The sequence below is a fragment of the Peromyscus leucopus genome, chromosome 6, assembly GCF_004664715.2.
Source record: "Peromyscus leucopus breed LL Stock chromosome 6, UCI_PerLeu_2.1, whole genome shotgun sequence".
In the NCBI taxonomy this organism is placed as follows: domain Eukaryota; kingdom Metazoa; phylum Chordata; class Mammalia; order Rodentia; family Cricetidae; genus Peromyscus; species Peromyscus leucopus.
In genome coordinates this window covers 15,949,312-15,971,300 of record NC_051068.1, presented here as the reverse complement: position 1 = coordinate 15,971,300, position 21,989 = coordinate 15,949,312, and the positions used below count along the sequence as shown (strand labels likewise).

General features: G+C 38.3%; 1 protein-coding gene across 9 annotated transcripts in view; it reads right to left on the bottom strand.

Moving 5' to 3' along the window:
- Atp11b (ATPase phospholipid transporting 11B (putative)) overlaps positions 1-21,989 on the bottom strand; it is a 94,383-nt gene that overhangs the window by 30,773 nt on the left and 41,621 nt on the right. For all 9 annotated transcript variants that reach the window (XR_005091743.1, XR_005091740.1, XR_005091742.1 and 6 more), the window contains exons 12-19: positions 21,245-21,442; positions 17,883-18,125; positions 17,042-17,217; positions 16,632-16,700; positions 15,119-15,192; positions 14,941-15,044; positions 13,004-13,185; positions 11,309-11,512 (exon numbers count right to left, since the gene is read on the bottom strand). Coding sequence is in view for 5 of the 9 variants with exons in the window: in XM_028858508.2 (XP_028714341.1) it covers positions 11,309-11,512; positions 13,004-13,185; positions 14,941-15,044; positions 15,119-15,192; positions 16,632-16,700; positions 17,042-17,217; positions 17,883-18,125; positions 21,245-21,442 (1,250 nt within the window). In the remaining 4 variants the exon portion in view is untranslated. The remainder of the gene's footprint in view (positions 1-11,308; positions 11,513-13,003; positions 13,186-14,940; positions 15,045-15,118; positions 15,193-16,631; positions 16,701-17,041; positions 17,218-17,882; positions 18,126-21,244; positions 21,443-21,989) is intronic.

The window sequence follows — 21,989 nt, the reverse complement described above, 5'->3', positions numbered from 1 at the left end:
TTAACATGCTCTCAAAATAACACAATTTCCAAGATGAAATTGCCTTCTATATCCAAGCAAAGACTTGCCTAAAAGTTATACTGTCTTTTAAAAATATCTCTAACTCTCAGTTTCATGGTGGCAGTAAAGAATGTGAGCTCTCAGCTTCCTGCTGCCATGCTGTCCTTACAATTATGGACTCTAACCTTCTGGAACCATAGACCCAAATAACTTTATTCTTCTATAAGGTACCTTGGTCATGATGCTTCATCACAACAATAGAAAAGTAATGAATACAAAAGTTGGTATAAGAGAGTGAGCTGTTGCTATGAAGAGCATGACCATGTTGAAGTTTTTTTTTTTTTTTTTTTTTTTTGTTTTGTTTTTCGAGACAGGGTTTCTCTGTGTAGCTTTGCGCCTTTCCTGGATCTCACTTTGGAGACCAGGCTGGCCTCGAACTCACAGAGATCCGCCTGCCTCTGCCTCCCGCGTGCTGGGATTAAAGGCATGTGCCAACACCGCCCAGCATGTTGAGGTTTTTGAAGGAATGTGAAAGACTCTGGAACTCCGGACTAGAAAAGCAGTTCAATGCTGTGGTCAGAGTGCAGAATGCCACTCTAGTAGGAGTCTGGAAGATGGTACTGCTGAATGCCAAGCAGACTAGAGGCCTGAACCAAGAGGTTTCAGGGAGAAGCAAGGACTTTAACAGTAACTGGGCTACAGGATATACCTGTGTTGTTTTGACAAAGAAAATGGCTGCCTTCTGTCTGTGTCCTAAGAACTTATCTGGGGCTTAATTAAAAAGTAATGGACTCACTGTTAGTTAGGGCCCCCGCTTTTCTGGCTGACAAGCTGAGTAGCGGCCTGTGCCCGGTATCCGTCCTTGGCCTTGGGGACACCTGGGGCCTTGGCTCCGGATAACGTTTTTATTTTATTTTATTTTATTTTTTTTTTTTTTATTTTTCTGCCTCTCTGCTGCAGACATGGGAAACAAGGCTTCCAACCCTATTAGTCCTTCCTCTCCATTAGGGTGTCTTCTTGAAGCTTTAAAACCTCTCAGCTTAATGCCTTATATAAAGATTCCTAAGCTGACCCATCTCCGTACTAAGAAATGGCCCAAATATGCTTTAGAAAACAAAAAATGGCCACTGAGCGGCTCTGACCCCACAGACAGATGTGCTGGCAATAGCATTTAAGGTGTACCATGGGAGAGATGAAAAAGCCCAGAAAAGGAACTGCCAGCATCTGAATCCGCCCGGCTCCCTGAAAGCCATCTGGTCCCTGTTTCAAGTGCAGGAAAGAAGGCCATTGGGCCCGGGCTTGCACCACTGCTGTGGTGGTATTCTAATTGTACTGAAATGTGATTTTGATTGTATGTTAATAAATAAAGTTGCTCGGGGGTCAGAGTTATTAGAGCCATACACAGAGTGTGGCGGTGGTGGCGCATGCCTTTAATCCCATAGATCTCTGTGTGTTCAGGGATACAGCCAGCATTGGAGACATATGCCTTTAAGACCTGGGGGGCTGTACTTATAGACAGTGACGAGGCAGTCACGTGTTTGGGTTTACAACCAATGAGAAGGCAGAATGACTATGAAACGACTTACATACAGGGAAATAGCTCTCTTTCGGGAAGCTGGGACCACCGCAGGAGGAAGGGTGAGATTTTAGCTCTGAACTCTGACCTTTTGGCTTTCTCTTTTACATTGGTTCTGTGTTTCTTATTTAATAAGACGGTTGGTTACATCTACACACTGCCCCACGAAGGGCAGTGACAAGGCCTTGTCCAAAGTGTTGCCAAAAGGGTCACTGGTCAGGTGACTGTCCTAATGTTTCAAGCGACATAGGAACGTCAGATGAAGACCACCCTCTGGCTGACTTTCCAGGCTTGGCCTACAGCGAGGATTGATGCTGCCCAGTTTCCGCCCTGGCCACTCCATCTCACACAGGGAACCAAGGGTAATAATAAAAGTAAATTGGCACCCCATCTTGTTTCTTTTGGACACCAGAGCTACCTACTCTGTCCTGAGAGAGTTTGGGGGGGCCACCTCTCCTGCTCGTCTCCCTATTGTTGGGGTTGGGGAACAGTCTTACCTGCTTCATCAGACACCACCATTTAATTGCATTTTCAGGGGCATCCCTCTCACACACACACATTCTTAGTGGTGCCAAGCTGCCCTGTACCTTTAATAGGGAGGGACTTTCTAGCTAAGGTAGGAGCATCCATTTCTTTCGCTCCCCACTTTCGCCTCATCCCAGATGCACCAGCAGCTCCCCTCTTCCTTCTCCTAGCCACTCACTCTACGGACTCTTAACAGTTCTTTTCCATTGCCAGCCTCTCCTCTCATGGAGGCATACCTGGTTTCTAACAATCGGGCTCAGACAGTTGCAGACCTCCTTCTCCGAGAAATTATTCCTTGGTTTGGGGTTCCTGCTCCTCTTCAGTCTGATAATGGTCCAGAGTTCACCTCTCAGATTTCTCAGACACTAGCTAAGGCTCTTAACATTCCTTGGCATTTTCATATCCCATACCGTCCCCAATCCTCAGGAAAGGTGGAGCGTACCAACCAGTCTTTAAAAACTATTCTTACTAAGATGTCACAGGAACTTCATCTCGACTGGGTAAGATTATTGCCTCTAGCTTTTCTCAGGCTCAGAGCTCTTCCTAAAAAGCCTCTTTCAGTTTCCCTGTTTGAACTAATGTATGGAAGGCCAGTTCTAACACCAGGTCTTTTATCTAACCCTCCAACTGTTCCAGATAGCCTGTTAACTACTCTTTTATGTCACCTAAGGTCTATCCTATAGAGCTACACAGACTGTTCATTACCTCAGCCGTGTGACAATAATTGTCCACCTCCAATACATATTGGGGATCAGGTTCTTCTCTTCCCTCCAGGCCAGGGTCCTTCACCCCTTTCCCCTAAGAGGCAGGGACCCTTCAAGGTAATTCTTGTGACTCCTACAGCTGCTAAACTCAAGGGCTTTCCTCACTGGGTCCACCTGTCTCATCTAAAACCAAGCTACAGTTGTTATGGAGATTAGTGTCATTAAGGAGAGGCCTGCTCTACACTGAAATAAAGAGAAGGGTGCCTGCCCTCAGGGTGAGACCCTACTCAGACAAGCTTCCACAATGCAAAAAGCAGCCTGCGGCACTTCCTGGTTCTAGGAAGAAAGTGCAGCTGCTACTAATGTCTTTCAAAGGAGTCAGGACCCATTCCAACTTGGAACTTGGCAGTGTAGTTCATGATGTAGCTTTAGAGGCATAATGAATGCAAGAGTGAAGGAGTTAGAGATTCTTTCTCCAAGGTTTCAGAGAGCCCCTGGGGCCAGACAAAATGTGGCTTTACCTATAAGAAGGCCCTGAGAGGGCAAGAGGACATGAGAGGCCACTGCATGGAACTGTGGAAGCGAAACCAGGGTTGCAATGGAGACCCTAAGATGTTGGAGGTGCCAGAGACATGGGATATCTGCCGAGGAGAGCTGTATGAGGGGAGCAGAACCGGCCCCAGAGAGAGATTTAGGTCGCATGGAGTATAGCTGGAGGGGTAGAGTCATCTAAACCCTTTGACATCAGAACAGAGCTACAGGATTTGGAGTTTGCCCCGCTGTGTTTCAGTCTTGCTTTGATCCAGTATTTCCTCACTATGCCCCATTCCTCCCTTTTGGAATAGAAATGTATATTCTGTGCCACAGGTTAGAAGTATGTAATCTGCTTTTTGATTTTTACTGGGGCTTACAATTAAAAAATGTACCCTGAGTCTCAGAAGAGATTGGACTTTGGACTTGTAAAGGGTTAAGACTATGAAAGACTATAGGGACTTTTGAAGTGGGACTAAACGCATTTGAATTGTTGATATGAGGGAGTAGAATGTGGTAGTTTGGGTATTTGTAAACTTGGTCCCTTGATGGTGGCTCTATTTGGGGAGATTTAGGAGGTGCAGTGCTCAGCCCTAACTATGGTATCTATATCAATCCCCCCAACTGCACTCAAGGAACAGAGACTATTGTGAAAGACGAGGTGGCAAGAATGTGCGAGCTGGAGGATGGGGAGAAGAGGTGTGAAATGTTTTTTTTTGGACATGACAAGACCATTTACAGCAACTATGGTTACCCAAATAAGACACAAGATCAATCAGCATTCTAGTAGACAGCACTACTTTGTAGGTTACAAAAACATAAAAATAAAAAGGACATGAACATGGAGGAAGACATGCTGGGGTTGCCTGGTGGGAATGAGAATAAGGAGTCTGGAATACATATGATCAAGATTCATTGTTTACACATATAAATTTATCAAAGAATAAATAAAAAGTATTCTGTTAAAATGTATTGCTTTAATGTTTTTCTTTGATGAGCTCTAGAACACATTGATGCCTATATAACAAACATAAATAAAGTAGTGAATGTATATAAACATCCACAGCCTTGCCTTTTGGGGATTGTTTTCCTGAGTTAGTATCATAAACTGCAAATGAGGGATTGCTGTATAAACCTAATATATTTATAGCTACAGCAAAGTATTCCATTTGTTATGAAAAATTTGACTACAGTAATTGGGGGCAGCCAAATAAATTTGATTTGCTTAGAAAAATAGGTTTATAGAAGAGAATTCAGAATATAAATTATTATGAAATAATCTTTGAACTGTGAGATGTAGATTAATTTAACAGTTTGGTTATATAAAATAAACCAGGGGCTACAAATGTTTTCTGTAAAGGGTCAAGAAACAATTTTTTTTAGGGTCTTTTGGCCAAAAGGCATAACTCAGGATGCTATATAGGTGCTGAGAAAGAAAATAAATTTTACTAAATTTAAAATACAGTAGTAATTTAGTGTATTTTGCTTGCAATGTACTTAATAAACTTATTCATTCAAAACCAAAAGCATGATTCTTGCATATCAATCTCTGGACCATATAGAATCCGGAGGTTAAAAGTTAATGTTCTCACTTTCAGCAAAATGGCAGGTTTCAAAATTAACACCCACAAATCAGTCACCTTCTTATACACCAAAGACAAACAGACTGAGGAAACAGGGTAGCAATCTCATGTACAACAGCCTCAAACAAAAAAGACAACAAAAAATCCAAAAGAGAAAGACCTATACAAAGAAAACTTAAAAAAAAAAACAAAAAAAAAACTCAAGGAAGAAATGAAAGAAGACATCAGCAACCCAATAGCAGGGATTGGTATGATTACTATTGTGAAAATGACCATCTTACTAAAAGCAATCTACAGATTTAATGCAATTTCCATAAAAGTCAAATGTAATTCTTCACAGACATTGAAAGCCCATCTTAAAGTTCATAAGGAAGCATAAAAGACCCCAGAGAGCTAAAACAATTCTGACCAATTAAAATACTGCTACAAGCATCACTATTCCTGATTTCAAGTTAGATTACAGAGCTATAGAGGTAACAGCACCATGGCTCTGGTGTGGTTGTATTGTTTGCCCCAAAATATTGTGTACCTTAATAAACTTATCTGGGGTCAGAGAACAGAAAAGCCACTAGTTAGGCAGTGATAGCACACGCCTTTAATCCAAACATTCCAGAGGCAGAAATCCATCTGGGATCTCTGTGAGTTCAAGGCCACATTGGAAACAGTCAGGCATGGTGACTCACACCTTTAATTCCAGGAAACAAGCCTTTAATCCTAGGGAGTGATGGTAGAAAGCAGAAAGGTATATAAGGCATGAGGACCAGAAACGAGAAGCATTTGGCTGATTAAGGATTTGGCTGGTTAAGTATTTGGCTGGTTAAGCATTCAGCTGGTTAAGCTTCAGGCTTTGGAGCAACACAGTTCAGCTGAGAGCCAGTGGGATGAGGACACAGAAGCATCCAGTCTGAGGAAACAGGACCAGCTGAGGACCTGGTGAGGTGAGATAGCTGTGGCTTGTTCTGTCTCTCTGATCTTCCAGTATTCATCCCAATAACTGGCCTCGGGTTTGATTTTATTAATAAGAACTTTTAAGATTCCTGCTACACTCTGGCACAATGACAAACTCATTGATCAATGGAAGAGAACTGAAGACCCAAAGTCTACACACTTATATATACTCTACTTTTGACAAAGATGCCAAAAACATACACTGGAAAAAAGACAGCATCTTTAACCAACAGTGTTGAAAAGCTGGATCTCTACATGCAGAAGAATGAAATTTGATCCTTCTCCCTTACTAAAGGGATCAAAGTTCTCATGTCAGACCTGAAACTTCTAGAAGAAAGTGTAGGGAGTAAACTTCAGGATATAAGATTAAGTAATGACTTTCTGAATAGGATTCTAGTCAGCCAGGAAATATGATCAACAATCAACAAATGGTCTTCATGAAATTATAAAGCTTCTATATTGCAAAGCAAACTGTAACAGATTGAGGAGGCAGCCTACAGAATGGGAAAAGATCTTTGCTAGCTATACATCTGATGAAGAATTAGTATCTCTAAATTATAAGAATTCAAGAAACTAAAAGATCTGTCTTCTCAAAAAAAAGATATATGGCTAAGTAATAAAAGTATTTACCATAATTAGACATTAGGAAAATATAAATTAAAACAACTCTGTGACTTCATGTTACCCTAGTCTGAATGACTAAGATTAAGAAAATAAGAGCCAGGCGATGGTGGCATATGCCTTTAATCCCAGCACTTGGGAAGCAGAGGTAGGTGGATCTCTGTGAGTCCAGGACAACCAAGGCTATACAGAGAAACCCTGTCTCAAAAAACCAAAAGAAAAAAAAAAGAAAGAAAGAAAATCGAAGGAAAACAAAGACAACAAATGCTAGTGAGGATATAGAAAATGGGAAGCCTTATGACTCTAAGTGGGAGTGCAATGATGAAGCAGTCATTATGGAAACCAGCATGGCTATTCCCCAGACAACTAAAAATACATCTACCATTTGACCCAACTATATATCACTGTTATGAACAAGGCTGATCCAAGGCTCTCTAGGGCCCTGTTGAAAGGACAAAGGGAACCTAGTTCTGTGTCCTTGTTCAGGGGCAGACTTGGCAAGGTTCAGGCTGAGGCGGGCCTGGCATGAGTTAAGGTTTTGTTTCCTGGGAACTTGGCTCCCTTCCCGTAACCTGCAAAAGACTGGAGAGTTATCAATTCCAAGGCCACTGCTCAATCTGCGACACACTTGAGAGATTCTGTGTTCATCCTAGTGTATGCAAATTTTCTGCTGACACTGTCCCACACCCACCATTCTCCTTTCCCCCATACCCACAAACTATACAGAAGGGGCTGTACTTCTTAATAAACTTGCTTGGCACAAGACACAGCTTGTGAGAGACTTGACCTCAGCTTTCCTGTCTTCTCACCTCCTGTCATCCCATCAGGAACCATTGCTGAAGAACAACCTGGTGGTCCAAGTCGTGTCACTCCTACCTTGATAGAGGACTCTATTTTCCATACAAGGACACTACATGCTCATCCATGTTCATTGCTCCTCTATTCACAATAGCTAGGACATGGAAACAGCTTATATGTCCATCAACTCATGAAGGAATAATGATAATGAGGTAACTATATAACAATGGAATCTTATTCATCTTTAAAAAAATTAAATTTTCCTCTATTGAGAATTCTCTGTTTAGATATGTACCCCATTCTTAAATTGGATTATTTGGTTTTTTGATATCTAGTTTCTTCAGTTATTTATATATTTTGGATATTAGTTTCTATTGGTTATGAAGTTGGTAAAAAATCTTTTCTCATTAATTAATGAGACTCAATTAATGGTGTCCTTTGCTTTACAGAAGCTTTTCAGTTTCATGAGGTCCCATCTATTAATTGTTGGTCATAGTGCCTGTGTTATCAGTGTTCTGCTCAGAAAGTTGTCTCCTGTGGCAATGAGTTCAAGGCTATTTCCCATGTTTTCTTAAAACAGGTTCAGTGTATCTGACTTTATGTTAAGGTCTCTGATCCATGTGGATCAGAGTTTTATGCAGGGTGATAAATACGGATCTATTTGCATTCTTCTACATGTAGACATCCAGTTTGACTAGCACCATTTGTTGAAGAGGCTTTTTTCCCCCCCACTGTGTATTTCTGGCTTCTTTATAAAAAATCAGGAGTCTTAGCCAGCCAGTGGTAGTGCACACCTTTAATCCCAGCATTTGGGAGGCAGAGTAAGGTGGATCTCTGAATTTGAGGCCAGACTGATCTACAGAGTGAGTTTCAGGACAGTAGGGCTACACAATGAAAACTTGACCAAATTAAAAAACAAAAATCAGGGCCCATTGTGTTTGGATTATTTATGTTTGGGTTTTTTCAATTCAATTCCACTGGTGAACCTGCCTGTTTTTATGCCAATACCATGTGGTTTTTATTACTATTGCTCTGTAGTACAACTTGAAATCAGGGATGGTGATACCTTCAGAACTTCTTTTATTTTTCAGGATTGTTCTAGCTATCCTGAGTTTTTGTTTTTTCATACGAAGTTGAAAATTGTCCTTTTTGAAAAAAAAAATTGTCCTGTAAGAATTATGTTGGGATTTTGATGGGAATTCCAATGAATCTGTAGATTGCTTTGGTAGGATGATCAATTTCACTATGCTAAATCTTACCAATCCATGAGCATGGCAGATCGTTCCATCTCCTGATGGCTTCTCCAAAGACTTGAAATTTTTATTATATAAGTCTTTCACTTGCTTGGTTAGAGTTACCTAAAGATACTTTATATTACTTGTGAAAATAATATAAAATTGTAAAAGGTGTTGTTTCCGATTTCTTTCTCAGTCCATTTGTCATGTGAATATAGGAGAGCTCCTGACTTCTGTGAGTTAATTTTGTATCTGGCCACTTCACTGAAAGTGTTTGTCAGCTACAGGAGCTTCCCAGGGGAATTTTTAGGGTCACCATGTATACTGTCATATCACTTACAAATAAAGATACATTGATTTCTTCCTTTTTAATTTGTATCCCCTTCATCTCCTTCAGCTGTTTTATTGTTCTAGTTAGAACTTCAAGAACTGTATTGAATAAATATGGAGAGAGTGGGCAACCTTGTCTTATTCCTAATTTTAGTGGAACTGCTTTGAGTTTCTTTCCATTTAAGTTAATGTTGGCTATAGGTTTGCTGTAAATTGCCTTTGTTATGTTGAGGTTATGTTCCTTGTATATCCCTAATCCCTTCAGGACTTTTATCATGAAAAGGTGTTGGATTTTGTCAAAGGCCATTTCTGCATCTAAGGTGACCAAGTACCAGAGACTAGATAGCTCAGAGACCTAGGGCAAAACAAAATACTATTGGCCTAAACTAAAATAAAATTACTCTATGACTGCTACACTCATGGATCAGTGCCTTATTCAGTCATCATCAGAGAAGCTTCCTTGTGCAACAGATGCGGAGACCCACAGCCAGACAGTATGCGAAGAGAAAGCCTTTAGAACACATAGCTCTAAATGGAATGTCTCCATCAAATCCCTCCTCTCAAAGCTCAAGGAACCTCACAGAAGAGGAGGCAGACAGAGTGTAAGAGCTAGAGAGGATGGAGGACACCAGGAGAACAAAGGCCTCTAAATCAAAATGTACAGATGGATCAAGGACCTTACAAAAGAACCTGATATCCTGAATCTGATAGAAGAGAAAGTAGGGAATAGGCTTGAAATCATTGGCACAGGAAAAGAATTTCTGAACAGGACCTCAATAACAGGCACTAAGATGAACAATTAATAAATGGAACCTCATGAAACAGAAATATTTCTGTGCAGTAAAAAACATCATCACTTGAGTAAAATGGCATCCTATGGAATAGGGAATTTTTTTTTAACCAACTATATATTGGAAAAAAATTAACAGTAAGAAAACAAAATGCCCAGTTAAAAAAATAGAGAATAGAAAAGAACAGAGAATTGTCAAAAGATAAAATATAAATGGTGGACAAATGTTTAAAAGAGTTCAAAATCTGTAAGTTATTAGGGAAATGAAAATTAAAATGGCTTTGTTCATTCATGTTAATTGTTGCTCTATTCACAATAGCCAGAAAATAGAGACAGCCTAGATGTCCGCCAACTGATGAATGCATAATGAAAGTGATATATTTATACAATTTCAGCTAATAAGAAAAATGAAATTCACCAGTAAATGGACGGAACTGGAAATAAACCATCCTGAGTGAGATGTTGCTTGTTTTCTCTCAGTTATGGCTGTGGGATTTGGATCTTTAGATGTGTGTGTTTCATTTGGAATACCCCAAAAGGCCAGGAAATTACTAAGAGTCCGTGGGGAGGAGCTTTTGTGGGAGAAGAAACAGAATGCACTAGTATAAGGAGTAAAAGGGAAAAATTGGGGTGGCGAGGGCAGAGTCAAAGAGGGAAACTAGGAGAGATAACAACACTAAAGACTTTTCAGGAAAGTCCTATAGAAACTACTACCATAGAAGCTTCTTAAGATGTATCTGTACATGTATGCTGTTACCCTATAATAGGGCAGCAACACCCCTACTGGAAACCAGAGGCAAATAAATAACAAGTCTGGTCCCAGGAATGGATTACTTCTTCTGGAGTTGTTGGCCAGTAGGTCCCAGCTTGATTTCTCCATGTTGTGTAACTCAAGTATATGGTATCCACAGCAATGGAGACTTTACCTTTCCATCAAGTTCTGGAGGGTAACAAAGTGCATTGGCAATAGCCCATAATATTTGGAGATCTTTGGGACCTCACTAGTCAACAATTCCAGAAGTAATCCATTTTCTGTTTTGATCATTGAACTTCAGACTGACAATAGAAAATACTAAATGTCAGTGTGGTGTCATGTGTTACACTCAAAACCATATCAAGTTGTAATCGTGTGGCTCTTAAAATGTACCAAGCAGCAGTGTAAACAGATGAGAGAAGACCCTGTAAGGGTTCAGCTGCATATCGCTAACTCAGATGGTACAATGGTAATGACCACAGATACCACAGAAACAAGTGAATACGGCTATTAAACTCACAGACACTAAATTCCCAATTTCATGTCATTTTTGTAGCATGAAATAAGTCTTTGGATTGCTCCTCATCTATCAAAATATTAAAAACAGGACTAGAAAGATGGCTCAGCTAGTAAGAGCATTGGCTGCTCTTTTAGAAGGCCCAGGTTCAAGTTCCTGCACCCACAACTGCCTGTAACTCTAGATCCACGGGATCCAATGTTCTCTTCTACCCTCAGTGGGTACGAGATATGCAGATGGTAACACAGACAAACATGCATGCAAAATAGACATACACATAAAATCAAAGTGGTAAACTGTTTTTTTAAATTATAAGTTAAATTAAAAAAAAAAAACAAAAAACCTTTTAGCTATGGGCTGATCAAAGCAAGTAGTGGCAAGACATTGCTACCTTACCTCCTGGCAAGCTGCCTCAATTGTTCAGCACATCCACTGTCTGATTTCTGGTTGATAAGTTCGAGGATATTCATAGTTCTATGGAAGTGTCCACATGATAAACTCACACTAACGGCTGTTTCATGCTTGTCTCCTGTAAGCACCCATACTTTGATACCAGCCATTCTCAATGCTTCAATAGTTTCTCGAACTTTATCCTGTAGTCTAACAATAAAAGAAAAAAATTGGTAGAGAAAAATACTCCTGTAGTATATGTTAAGTATAAGCTACACAATACACATAAAGTATACTCTTTATAAGAATGTTACAGTGTATCAACATAACTGAAATTTTCTTTCATTATGCACGAAACAAGAATAAACTATAAGTGGCCATCTAGTTCAAAGAAACCAATGAATTAAAATATACAACTTCATGTTCTATCATCAAAGTTGGTTTTTATGAACCCAACTAACCAGGTAGCCTTCACAAACCTATCTTACTGGGAAGTGGTATAAGGGAAGGGGGGTTGAACTGAGGCCTGGTACATGCTAGGCAAGAGATGTGCCACAGTTGGACAGTGGTGGCACATGCCTTTAATCCCAGCACTTGGGAGGCAGAGGCAGGGGGATTTCTGTGAGTTCGAGGCCAGCCTGGTCTACAGAGTGAGTTCCAGGACAGCCACGGCTGTTACACAGCAAAACCCTTTCTGGACCCCTACAAAAAAAGAAATGAGCCACTAGTAAGTCTAAAATTTCAAGTCTAGATCTCCCCTCACCCCACCCCAGTAACAGAAGTAGGTAAGGAGAGATAAGTATACAGCACACATAGAAGTCTAGGCAGGAGAGATCCTGAATTCAGGTATTCTGCTTTTGGATGAGGCTCCTATAGTTTTCCTTTTAAATTAAACATCAGACTGTAGGAAATACAAGACTACGTATGTTTAAGAAATCTAATGAAAACAAACAAAAAGTAAATGAAAATCCACACTTAAAATATGCATACCTCTGTAGATATAGGGAACAGAAGAAAACAAGAGGCTTAATTTATAAAGATCAATTTGACTCACAAAATTCAATTTAATTCAAGAGCTAAAATTGACATAGAAGATAGGTTATAAAAAGTAAAACAAGTTGTAAGGAATTTATATGCTAATAGAAAGAGAAAAATCTTTAAACAAATAATTTAACATAGCATCAAAAAACAACAATAAACAGAATGTTCATAAAGAAGAGTATTTTCAATCATGTTGTTGTCAGAAAAGATATTGTTGGATGAGGGTTGTTATGAGTACATTTTATTCACAAATGCCATGGCAGGGAAGAAGAATCATCTAGGCAGAAGGCAAGGCCTTCCCAAGGAACAAAGGCATAAACACAACAATTCAGCTACAGGTATCCAGGAGTATAGCCATCAGTGAGGCATTACTGAAGCATGAAGCAGAGTGGGTACTAGTGGAAGGTGAGGATAGAGAGAGTCTGATGATGGTATGACACACTGACTAAAGAACAGTAACATGGAAGAATAATACAAACAAGTGTGTCCTTTATCTATTCAAATACCCAATGATAGAATAAAACAGTATTATTCTGAGTAGAAAAAAGTAAAGCTTTAGTTTTCTATTTTGTTACAGAATGTTAACAGTATCTAATATATTAGAAGCACTTGACTAAAACATTCTTTTAAAAAAAGATACTGCCTCCTTCTGATACTTGCCTGTCTTCCACTGCTGTTGCTCCTAGTAATATCAGGTCCTTCTCAATGTACTGGAAAACATCAGCCAATTTTTCTTCCCGTCGCTGCAAGGCAGTTCTGGCCTCAAATAGGCGCCTATTTATATCGTCATACTCTTTAGCTGAAAACTGTCTATAAGCTATACATAGTGTCCGCAATCCTTTCTAAAGGAAAAAAAAAAAAAAAAGAAAAGGAAAAGAAAAGATAGGCATATACCTCTAAGAGCCAGATTCACAATCTAACTTTAAATCGACTTTTATCTTCACCTGTGAATTGGAACTACACAAACTTAGGAATCTATATTTGACTACTTGATTATATGGGCATTCAATTTTCTTAATCTCTGAAAATTAGCATCTAAATCTAAGTACTCCTTACTATATATTTTCCTTAGAAAAACTGAAAATAAATGTTCTAGCAATAGAACTTGAAAAGAGCAGATTTTAAAATACCATATGACCACATTTAACAAATTTGTAAATAGTGCCATTTCCTGATTTGTAAATAACACTCTCATAATTAACATTTAAGATGCCATCAGATATTAATATATGTACTAGTTAATTCATTCTGCAACAACTCTATGCGGATGCTGTTCTAGACAATAAAGCCTTTGCTTGTTAGAAATCATAGTAGGTAGATTATAGGCAACCACAAACCAGTAACAGAAGTAGGTAAGGAGAGATAAGTATGCAGCACACACAGAAGTCTAGGCACGAGAGATCCTGAATTCAGGTATTCTGCTTTTGGATGAGGCTTCTATAGTTTTCCTTTTAAATTAGAGTTCCATTACATAAAATTAACTCCCTCAAACAGTGCCATGCAGTGTTTTTTAGCATACTTGCAAAATTGTACCATCACCACCACTATCAGAATATTTCACCTCCAATAGATTCCTTATCTATTAGTAGACACTCCCTTCTCTTCCCTTCATCTAGCACCTTTGGCACCCACTCACTTGTTTTCTATGAGTCTGCCTATCCTGGATCTTTTATATAATGTGTAGTCTCTCTTGACTGGCTTCTCTCAGCAATCTTATCAATGTTCATCCATGTTGTAGCATATATCAGATATCAGTATTTCATTTCTTTTAATGACTAAGCAATATTCCATTACATAGCTGTATCATATTTTATCCATTCATCAGTTGGGCATCTAGGCTTTTCCAAGTTTGGACTATGAGCATCCACTTATTAGATCATATGTGGTCATATCTTTTCCCTTCTCTTTGGTGTACACCACTTAGGTATATATAGCTAGGTCAGGTTATAACTTCATTTTTATCTTTTGAAAAATTGCCAAACCATTTAAAGGCCATATGATTTATACAGTGTGTACAATCTCTAGTTTCTCCACATCCCTGGAATAACTCCATATTCTTTTACTAAGTCCCTTTCTGTCACTGAGCCACACCCCCCCCTTTTTTTTCTTTAAAAGTCAGAGTCTAATTATGTTGTTGCAGTTGCTTTTGAATTTCTGGACTCAAGCTTTTGTCTTGTTTCTGCTTTTGCACCACTGGCCCAGGATAAACTGGAGCAGGATATACTGGGGCAAGGGGAAGGGACGGAGAAGGAGAGGCAAGGATGGGAAAGAGGCAAAGGGAAAAAATAGAGACAGGAGATGAAACCCAAGGATTTGTGCTTCACTCATGTTTGCTATGGGCACAGTTTGAGTGGCACACACAACCAGAAATCCCTACCAAAACAGGTTTTAGAAGAGAATCACATGTTACCAGATTAAAAATCAGCTTTTACAACAAGAATAAAGAGCCAACATTTAATGCAAAAGAACTAAGAGCTACAGAATTTTCAGAACTTGGATAATCTATTAAAAAGAAAAAACCTCAACTGTTTCACAAATATATTTTTGAAGTTTCTTTTTATTTTTTTCACTTTTAAATAATAGTTATCTGTACTTACCAAAGCAAATTCATCTACATGAATTCTGGTTTTTGCTATTTCTCCACCTATACATTTAGGGAGAATTGAAGATTCTGCTCCTTTAGCAAATAAAAGCTTCTCACCTAAAAGGAAAAATAACTAGTTATCAAGCTCTATATTAAGTAAGTAAATATTCATAAAAGCTTAGATTGGTTACCTGAAGGTGCCTGAACAATTACACTCATTCTCCTACGATCTGAATCAAATTCCAGAATATGAAGCAATTTGTACCTAAAAATTAAGAAAGAGAATCCTTAATTTTTAGAGTAATAATGTGAATATCTAGAAAGAATAAAGGATAAAATACAAGTGTAAAGTAAGATACTAGAACTGCATTATTATGAGGATAGGCTCTAAATTATCAAAAATATACTAGACACAAGGGAGAAGGCATTAAGTCCTCAACAACTAATAAATACTTTACAGACCTTGGGTCATTTAATTCCCAAAGAAGCCAAGATAAAGACTAATAAAGAGATTAATATCCAATAAGCTGGTAAGCAGTAAAGAAGGACAGGAGCCCAGCTCTGCCCAGCTGACTGATTCTCCATCATTTTCTGTCCTAACACATCTTAGAATTCAACCTTTAAGCAGTCTTAGAGGTTTGTCAGCAACGATTCTGAACTTGGGGCAGGTGTGAGGATGGAGGATCAGGGAGCAAATGCCTCTTTTGAGAACTGAGAGGAAACTTAGAGGATAACTGAAGTGGGGCTTGAAAAATTTTCCAGGAGAGAATTCTATAAGGATATGTAAGCAATGAATGCTCGTAAGTTGACCACAGGTGCCCTCATGAAGGTAGCTGCAGCACGGGCCTTATGTCTTTAGGATGGGAACGCATAGCAGGGACTAAGGTTCACAGCCACGGCCAGGGAATAACTTGTTACAGCAGGAAGAGGTTAAGTAGACTGGAGTTCCTAAATGCTCGAGCATAAATTCATAGACAAAACGAGGGAACCTGTGCTGAGGTGCAGCTTTATGGCACAGCACTTGCCTAATATTTCTGTGATACTGCCTTTGATCACTAGTATCTCAAAAACAAAAGATTACACAAAGAAGTTTTCTTCATCCAATAACCTATGGAATCTCAACCTCAAGTGTTTAATATAAATTTATAAGGAAACTCAGTAAACAGTAAACTAAAACACAGCATACTGTTGTAATTGTGATGAGATATAATATTGACATCACTCTAGAGAAAAGGTTAGCAAGTGTTTTACGTAGAGAATCAGATAGTATTTTAGACATTACAGGCCATATACATACATACACACACATACATACATATATATGTATGTATGCTGTATATTAGGACTTATTCTTGTATGCAAGGCAAGTGTTTTACTATTAAACTACATCCCCAGCCGTTCTTTGAAATTTTGAGATAGGGTCTTACTAAGTTTCCTGGGCTAGCCTCACTCTATGGCCTAGGTAGGTCTTTAACTTGTGACCATCTGGCTATAGCCTCCATACGACCACAGCTATTTTATCCTTTCTCCTTCTCTCCCTTACTGTCTTTCCCTTTCTTAAACAACTCTAAATGCAATCTAGCATAGCTTGTAGGCTATACAAAAATAGACTGGAGGACAGAACTGGCCTATAGGCCATAATTTGCTGATTCCTATCCTATATTTATACTTATTGTGGACTATAACATATTTGGAAAAATTTACCTTTCGAGTCTTCCAAGTACTTTAACCTCCATAGTTTCTTCAGAAATGCCTATAAATATAATACCAGCTCTAGGAATAAGAGGAACAAAGAAATAATATTTAAAGGAAGATATTTCATATTTCACACTATACCTTTATAACCTGGTTTGAATGAAGGTACATTAATTAGAAGTTCAAGGTGTATTTACAGTACTGCCTTTGAATAATATGATACTATTCTTAAGAATTTGACAGGTCAGACTACATCCAAAACAATGCAAAGTATTTTCACAACTTTTATCACACAAATTCATACAAGATCATTTAAAAAATTAAATTTACATTTGAGAATTTGATATGAAAGCTCTCTAATATTCTAACATTTATTTCAAGAGTATCCTCTGAGGATCAGAAGAGTCAGGCTCAACCACCTTGCCGCAGCTTCCACTAGAGCCTTCTCATCTGGTGAAGATGCATAGTACTCAAGCTGCGCAGGTGCTAGGTTGGACTGCCAGGGACCATCACCGATGCCATCAGTTTGCACATTGCTGATCTGTACAGTGTGGCAAAGACTGACTGCTTTAAAGAAGAGGTCATGTTCTTTGATCTGTAGAAACATAATATTAATGATCTAAGCACTTTCCCAACACTATATAGGACATAAACCAGACCTAAGACCCCGAGGTAAAACAAAAGTGCTAATGACCTGGGCTGCCTGAGTGAAAACTGCAAATTTGAGATTTCAATCTCATACTGTTTTAGGAACCTTTGGTATAAGAGTATCTCTTTAGAAAGCCTGAACAAACTGCAAGCTAGGGAAACTATGTACTTGGAAAGAAGGAACAAAATACTTATTTTTTTCTCTTTTTCACTTCAAGGCAGTAACAGCATTTACTAACTACCAAGCTAAAGCATTGAAGATGCTTAATAATGACAAGCTAAACTGTGCTGTAACTACAGTCCCAGAATAGTATTTCATGGTGCTAAATCAAGACATCGATTTCAAACGCAGACTTCTTGCTTCACTGATAAAAACTTCCTGCCGGGCGGTGGTGGCGCACGCCTTTAATCCCAGCACTCGGGAGGCAGAGCCAGGCGGATCTCTGTGAGTTTGAGGCCAGCCTGGGCTACCAAGTGAGTTCCAGGAAAGGCGCAAAGCTACACAGAGAAACCCTGTCTCGAAAAAAAAAAAAAAAAAAAACTTCCGAAGTCCATCTACTGAATAAAATTAATTCATAGGAACCCATAATCACTAATTGGAAAACTGCTTACTAGTTCAGTTTCACTTTCAGGACTGGTTTTAAAGGAAGAACTGGCTGCGACATGTGCTGAGTTGTTGAGATGGGATAAACCACCAAGGTAAGACAAGCTTCCTTCTGTGGAGTCTGGTGTTGGTCCTTCAGGTACAAGTCTACCATTGATTTCTTGGTATTTCATGCCATTAATTGAACATTCTCGAAACTGCATCTCATTTTCTGTCAGTGTTCCAGTTTTATCTGTAAACACATATTCCACCTAGTGAAACAGAGAACAAAAGAAACCTTTGTGGTCATGGGTCAGTGTTGAACAATAAAAACTTTCTCCTGTTTTCTAAAGTCTAGTCTATTAACATCAATATACCAAAGCTGAGATTCTTACAATCTAAGAAGCTATTATTGATGTAAAGAAAATAAAACAAATTAAAATATTTAAACATTACATATATATCTTTTGAGACACCTTGATTTGCAGAGGTGAGTAAGAATAAGGTATAAGAATTTCTTGTCTATCTCTTGGACAAGTACATTTAAAATAATATGGTTATTATTTTAAATACCTTATTAAGGGTAGAAGGGATGCTTACTAATCTAGAAAGTGAACAGGGGCCAAGAGAAACAGTATAAAAACAGGGAAAGGAACAAAATAATGTGTTAGAGATGAGAAGGAGTCTGTAAAGGACAGAAGTTAAAACTGATGACAGAAAACAAATACAGTGAAAATAATAACTGTTAAAAATAACATGTTTTAAAAGGTATGTAAGACAGATTATTTTATTACTCTTGGAGGCTGATCCAAGGAAATGAACTCTGAAAGGAAAGGATACAGCAGTGAAGTCTTGACAGCGCACTTGTGGTGAGAATCTGATGTACTACTGTAATGACACTAGAGAAGTCTTTTGAAAAGAGAGGCAGTGGGGCTCCAGAGAACAATTGCTGCTCCAACAAGAATAGCACCCTGAATAACAGTAATCCCGGCACCAAGGCAGGCAGGGAAGCCGGCGGAGCTTGCTGACTGCCAACCAGCTGAAAAATTCAAGCTTCAGGTTCATGGGAAAGCCTTGTCTCAAAAGGAACAAAGTGGAGATTGATGGGGAGGAACCTCTCTGGCCTCCATTCATACACACAGAAATGTACTCCCTCACATCTCTCTCTCTCTCTGACACACACACACACACACACACACACACACACACAGAGACACACATATAAACACATACACATGTATACAAGAATAAAAATAAAACTAAAAAAGTAGAAAAGGAGGCAGCTATCACAAGAACACAAAAGCAAAATTGAAGACCAGTATTTCTCATGAATATGTATGTACATACATGTATACTAAGTCCAGAAACATATAAAAAGGATTATATATCACAAGTATATGAGACATCTCAGGAATCCAAAATAGCCTAATGTGTACAAATTATCAGACTGATATGTGTCCTTTATTCTATTAATAAAATGACCATCTCAACAGATACAGAAAAATCACTTGATAAAAATCCAATACTCTTTATGATTAAAAACACTTGGGGTTGGGGAGTTAGCTCAGTGGTAGAGCACTTGCCTAGCAAGCGCAAGGCCCTGGGTTCGGTCCTCAGCTCCAGAAGGAAAAAAAAAAAAAAAGTTTCTTTTTTGAGGATTTAGTTAGCTCAGTGGTAGAGTGCTTGCCTAGCAAGTGCAAAGCCCTGGGTTCGATCCTCAGCTCAAAAAAAAAAAAAAAAAAAAACTTAACCGGGCAGTGGTGGCGCACGCCTTTAATCCCAGCACTCAGGAGGCAGAGGCAGGCGGATCTCTGTGAGTTCGAGGCCAACCTGGTCTACCAAGTGAGTTCCAGGAAAGGCGCAAAGCTACACAAAGAAACCCTGTCTCAGAAAAAAAAAAAAAAAAAAAAAAAAAAAAAACCACTTAACATACTATGATAAAAGCTTCTTCAAAACTTTGTAATATACTGAGTGATTTCCTCCTATAAGCAGAGATATAAGACAAGGTTGTCTGTTCTTATATTTTATTCAACACTGTACTGAAATTTCTAGTCAGGATAAAGAAGAAAGTTATCCTGATTGGGGAAAAAAGAGAGAAAGTTATCTCCATTTGCATATCAAATGACCTTGCATATACATCATCCAAGGGAATTCATTTAAAAAATTTATTAGCACTAATAAATAAGTTCAATGAGATTCCAGAATAAAAGATCAATGTACAAAATCAAAGAATTAAAGTAGGAAAATTAAGGTCCATAGTCTTGGTAACGACATACTTGAGACACAGGAAGTCTACTGTGTAAAATAATTTATTGCACAGGGCCCAATATCAGTCTACATATGTAGTCTTTGCTACTGGGAAGGCTGAGACAGGAAAATCATTTGAGGTCAGGGCTTTTTTTTTTGAGACAAGGTCTCACTATGTAACTCTGGCTGTCCTGGAACTCACTATGGAGACCAGGCTGGCCTAATGGAGATCTACCTGCCTCTATCTTCCAAGTGTTGGGCTTTATTAAAGGTATGTACCGGATGAGCTCAGAAGTTTAAGCATAGCTTGGGCAGCAAGAAGTGGGGCCCCATCTCAAAAAGAAAACAAAAAAAAAAACCAAACCCAAATTACACATGGGGGTAGGGCAGGCAGATCCTAGATTAACTGACATATTTGAATACACAGATGGTAAATAAATTCATGAAGACTTGTTTGAGCTAAGCAAGCAAAGAAATAGCAATTAACGCCAGGGGAGATAAAATGAATAAAGAAAATATAGTTTATAGTACTACAAAGAACAAATTAGGAAGTAAGAGTTCAAAAACAGTATTATGAGTCATAATGTAAATATTTATTAGATGTCAAATTATAACAACATCAGAGTAGGCAAAGTGGGCAAGTTTTTGGGTATGTGTACAAAATGATAAAGTGATAGTTACCCCCCCTTTAAAGATTTACTTTACTTTTTTAAAATGATGTGTATGCATGAGTGTTAGTTGTGGGTAATGCACATAACTGCAGGTACTTGTAGAGGCCAAAGGCATTAGATCTTATGGAGATGGAGTTAGAAGTAATTTTGAATTTGAATTCACACCCAATGTGAATGCTAGGAACTGAAGTCCCCTGAAAGTATGTGCTCTTGATCTCTGAGTCATCTCTCTAGCCCCAGTAATTGATCTATCCCATAACTGATAATGTCTAAAAATTTTAAATCGTGATAAAACATCATATGGAAATATACTGGTAAATAATGGAAGAAAGACACTAAGACAAAGTGGGAGTAAGAATTTAGCTGAAGGAAAGTAAAAGGTGTTTTGGTATAAGCTTTATAATATTTTCTACTATATCAGTCTCTTTACATGTAATTCTCTGATAAAAAGAAAATTTCAGGATCATCTTCACCTGTCCAAGTTCTTCATTCAGGTCAGAAGTATTGACTTGAGCTTTCTGATCTGACTCTTCATGATACAGATCAAGATCCCAGCCAATAAAAAATGATCCAAGAAATTTCTGCATTTCAACTGTCACATATAGAGAAATTGGAATGATGAAATTGTAGAGTACCAAAAAAGCAAGGAAGTCAGAAATAAATCTCAAAATCTAGAAAAAAAGAGAAAGAAATGATTATTTGATGATAACATACATAAGAATTATCAGAAGGTTCTTGTCTAAGTAAACAATCAACTGTATTCTGAGGTAAACTAATAGCACGAATTGAAATTCATTGATTAAATTGTTTTAATATTGCGTTTCCATTTACTTAGATTACTGGTTAAAGTAAAAGTTAAATTCCAATAGCTCAATTTGTTATTTGTCCGAAATTATCTGGCATGATTTAAACACCAAATTATAACCATACTCTGTCCAGTGTTCTAGCCATCCTATGACAACTGTTCAAAGATCATGGGTGACTAAGACATGAGTGTAATCTAGACATATTGGAACACAATTTTAGGGAGAATTTTTAAGAAATAGAAACTGAAGAACACAGAATACATGGACAGACTGCAACAATAGCATAGCAAAGCTGCCTTTCAATATGCACTCTGTGGAATATAAATGATACTGGAACACGGTCCTATACTGATCTGCTTTGTTGTCTCCTGGGATTAAGATGGTTTCTAATATGTACATTTTAACTTAAATG